At 67.6% G+C, this 3,306-nt stretch overlaps 2 protein-coding genes across 2 annotated transcripts in view; one reads left to right on the forward strand and one right to left on the reverse strand.

Annotated features, from left to right (window-relative positions):
* H696_04079 (hypothetical protein) overlaps window positions 1-30 on the forward strand; it is a gene marked incomplete at both ends in the record, with an annotated part of 5,560 nt that extends 5,530 nt beyond the window's left edge. The window contains one exon of the mRNA XM_009497960.1: window positions 25-30. Coding sequence (XP_009496235.1) covers window positions 25-30 — 6 coding nt within the window. The remainder of the gene's footprint in view (window positions 1-24) is intronic.
* Window positions 31-189: 159 nt separating this feature from the next.
* Window positions 190-3,306, reverse strand: part of H696_04080 (hypothetical protein) — a 6,922-nt gene continuing 3,805 nt past the window's right edge. The window contains exons 2-7 of the mRNA XM_009497961.1: window positions 2,709-3,140; window positions 2,300-2,457; window positions 1,993-2,157; window positions 1,751-1,818; window positions 428-1,607; window positions 190-282 (exon numbers count right to left, since the gene is read on the reverse strand). Of these exons, the coding sequence (XP_009496236.1) occupies window positions 223-282; window positions 428-1,607; window positions 1,751-1,818; window positions 1,993-2,157; window positions 2,300-2,457; window positions 2,709-3,140 (2,063 nt within the window). The 3' untranslated portion in view covers window positions 190-222. The remainder of the gene's footprint in view (window positions 283-427; window positions 1,608-1,750; window positions 1,819-1,992; window positions 2,158-2,299; window positions 2,458-2,708; window positions 3,141-3,306) is intronic.

Here is a 3,306-nt window from a genome sequence, read left to right on the forward strand (position 1 = left end):
CTGAGGCAATGGTCTTCCCGCCAGTTTTGACACCATGTACCCCTCACAAACCAATACACACACATACATGCCTTTGCCCCTCTTCTTGTTTCAGGGCAACACACACACACACGGTCGCCTCGGCACGGGTGATACGTGCATGTGCATGCGCACACGCACACATATGGCGCACTGCGAGAGCATCAAGAGTGCTGGATGGGCACGAAAGCTCCAAGAGTGTATTCAAATGTTGTACCGCTCGGCGCCCTTGCGCACGGGGTTCAATGAGCCGAAGAAGAGATCCTGCATGGCAGAGGGGAAGGGGGCGGGGGATGGCAGGGGGAAAGAGAGCGAAAGGAAGGGGAAGGAAAGGCCGGCATACGGGAGGCAAGTTAGACCGGCATACATGATGCGCCATGCAGGACACCCGGGCACCATGCCCACGCACCGACACACGAACGTCATCCAGCTCGGCGGCCGAATGAAAGGCCAGACCAGGGTCCGGGGCTGGCACGCCACGCGCACCGGAGTCCAGGTCCCCCGCCACACGAGAGCGCTTTGTGGCGCTGGCCGGAGTGCCCGGGGCGTGCCCGCGCCCCGGGGCCCCGACATCCGGCCGGGGAGACGGATGGCCGAGGGCGGAGGAGCCGTGGTCCGCGGGGGCGGCGGAGCCACTTGCCGGGCGTGCGGCGGCGCTGGGCGGGGTCCGCGGCTCGGTGGCATCCCGAGAGGCAGCCACGGCCATGGCGGCCCCGGGGGAGGCCACCGACCGCAGGCCGTCCAAAATCCGCCGGATTTTGCCGCCCCCATTGGCAGCCCCGCCCTTGCGCGATGGACACTCCACCACCGACGGGGTCCATGCACTGGTGGAGGTGGAGTGGCTGCTGGCCGCGAGCGAGGCCAAGTTCGTCACGCGCCCGGGCGTGCCGCTGCCACCGCCCCCACCGGCTGAGCCGATGGACATGCCGGAGGCCACCGAGCTGACCGAGGCCAGGGAGATGCAAGACAGCCGCGAGCCAGCCGAGGCGTCGGTCTCCACCGAGAAGATGGAGCTCCCGCCGGAGGCCAACGACGGAGCCGGCGAGGGGAGGCTGGCGTGCTCGGCCGAGGCGTCCGGCCCGCCGAACAGCCCGGCCAGCCCGGCCAGCGAGGTGACCTGCCGCGAGGGGACCAAACTCCCGGACATGTCAAGTGCCAGGGGCTCGGCCCCGGGGAGGGGACCCCGGCGCTGCCGGGCCCCGGCACTCGGGGGACCGGGCCCGAGCCCGGGCTCCGGGCCCGGCATGCCAGGGTCACCGGGCAGCGCCAGCGGCCCCGGGCCCGCCGGCAAGCTGATGCCCGATGGCTCGTCGGAGGAATGCTGCGCGGCCACGCGGCTGTCGACCACTACCTTGACCGTTCCTTCGAGGCGCAGGTCCGCCTGGACGGACGACGCGCCGGGCGGCACCGGGCCCGAGCCCGAGCCCGAGCCCGAGCCCGGGGCCAGGTGTTCCACATTCTTGCCGGCGATCTTCTGAATGGTGGCACTCAGCGGCCGGGCGTGCACCCGTGCCAGGAGTTGCCGATGAACCGGCCAGTTTTGCAAAACCCCACAGCTGTCATACCCGAGGCGCTGGTAGGCGAGGTGACTGCATGGCAAGGTGTTACTTTTCCCCGGCCGGTGGAAGGACCATGGCGATAGATGGGGGGGAGGGAGGGGGGGCAGGATGGCGGAAAAAAGGGGCAGCCGGCGCGGAGGGCGGGGCACATCTCAGGGCACATGTTCACGCACCGATCCAGCGAATCAAGTTCCGACAGGAAGCGACTCACCTCGACCTCCTCCTCGTCGAGTTGGCGCATCTGCCGGTTCGGGAGATGCACATGTCAGGTACAGGCATCCACACACCATCGCGGGCGCGAGAGACGACAAAGAGGGCGGAGAAAAAAGGCCCGCCCCTCGTGCAGGCGGCCGCCGCCTTGAGCACCATGCATGTGCATGGTGTGCATGGTGTGCGTGTGTGCATGTGGGCGCACCTTCTGGGTGCGATGCTCGTCCAGCTGACGCATGGTGGCCTGGTAGATGCTCTCCAGGGAGCTGCGGACAAAGTCGATGTTGCTGACGACGCTTTGCCGGCGGTTGGCGATGCGCGCTCGTGCGAGGGCCAAAATGTCCCGGCGCTCGGCGAAGTCCAACTCAAGCTACGGACCCCGGCCGGTGGCGGTGATGGGCCCATGGTTAGCGGTGGTGGGTGCAGGGGCCCTGGCATGCTGGCCCGGCGAGGGGGATGATGGACTTCCTCGCCGGGGCGGCATCGCGCGTGTGAGCAGGCAACCGGCGCACCTTCTTCGCCTGGCGGATGACGTCCGCATAGAGAGACTGCAACTTGACCAGTTGGTGGCCGGCAGACGAGTGCGACTCGGCATGTGTGTCCGGCCGAGAATCCCCGGTGTCCATGGCGAATCGAGCATCCGGCGCGCCGAGCCGACAGAACCGACACACTGCAGGGATGTGAGCAAGGGGGCCGATGCCGGGCGGGGGGCAGAAGTGAAGAAAAAAAAAAAAAAGAAAGCCCCACCCCCCTCTCCTGGCCACTGGGCAAGCAGCACCAGCAAACAGAAGCCCCCCCCCCCCCCTACAAGGTGACTCCCCCCCCCCCCCCCCCCCCCCCCCGCCCCGGGATCGGCAGGCAAAGGGCCCCGGGCGGCCTCCTGGAGCCTGGGCACCGGGCCGCCCACACATGTGGACATACCTGGCTCCTGGCATGGGATGCAATAGTGCTCCACGCGCTCTTGCGGGTGCTTGACGCAGTGGGCAAAGTGCGGGTCCCCGGGCTGGACATGGAGACGGAGGCTGTCCTGGGGGAAGCGAGCCGACTCGCCGGTGGCCGGGCCGGAGCCGCCACCGGCACCGACAACGCGCTCGGACCCGGCTCCGGGCCGGATGCGCCCGAGGAAGTTGAGGATGCGCCCATTCGGCCCGGCCGACTGCTGGGCACACACGTGGCACACCCCGGCCAAAGCCTCCGGCTCGGCCCCCAGATTGGCCTCGATGATGTCGAAGCAGTGCGAGCACACCGGCATGCCGGCAGTCTCATTCTGCGGCGCCAGGAAGAGCTCTACAATGAGCAGCGGCCGCACCCGCGAGGAGTCCTTCACCAGGAAGTCATACGATCCCTCAGACACTGGGGTGCGGCATGTTTGGCGTGGTCAGAGCCGGGGGCAGGAGGTGAGCGGAGACAAGCAGGAGCACATGCACACACATGCATATATATATATATGTGTGCACATGCGCACATGTACATACATGCGCACACATGCGCACACATGCGCACACATGCGCACACATGC

The sequence above is a fragment of the Fonticula alba genome, assembly GCF_000388065.1.
Source record: "Fonticula alba strain ATCC 38817 unplaced genomic scaffold supercont2.6, whole genome shotgun sequence".
Classification (NCBI taxonomy): Eukaryota; order Rotosphaerida; family Fonticulaceae; genus Fonticula; species Fonticula alba.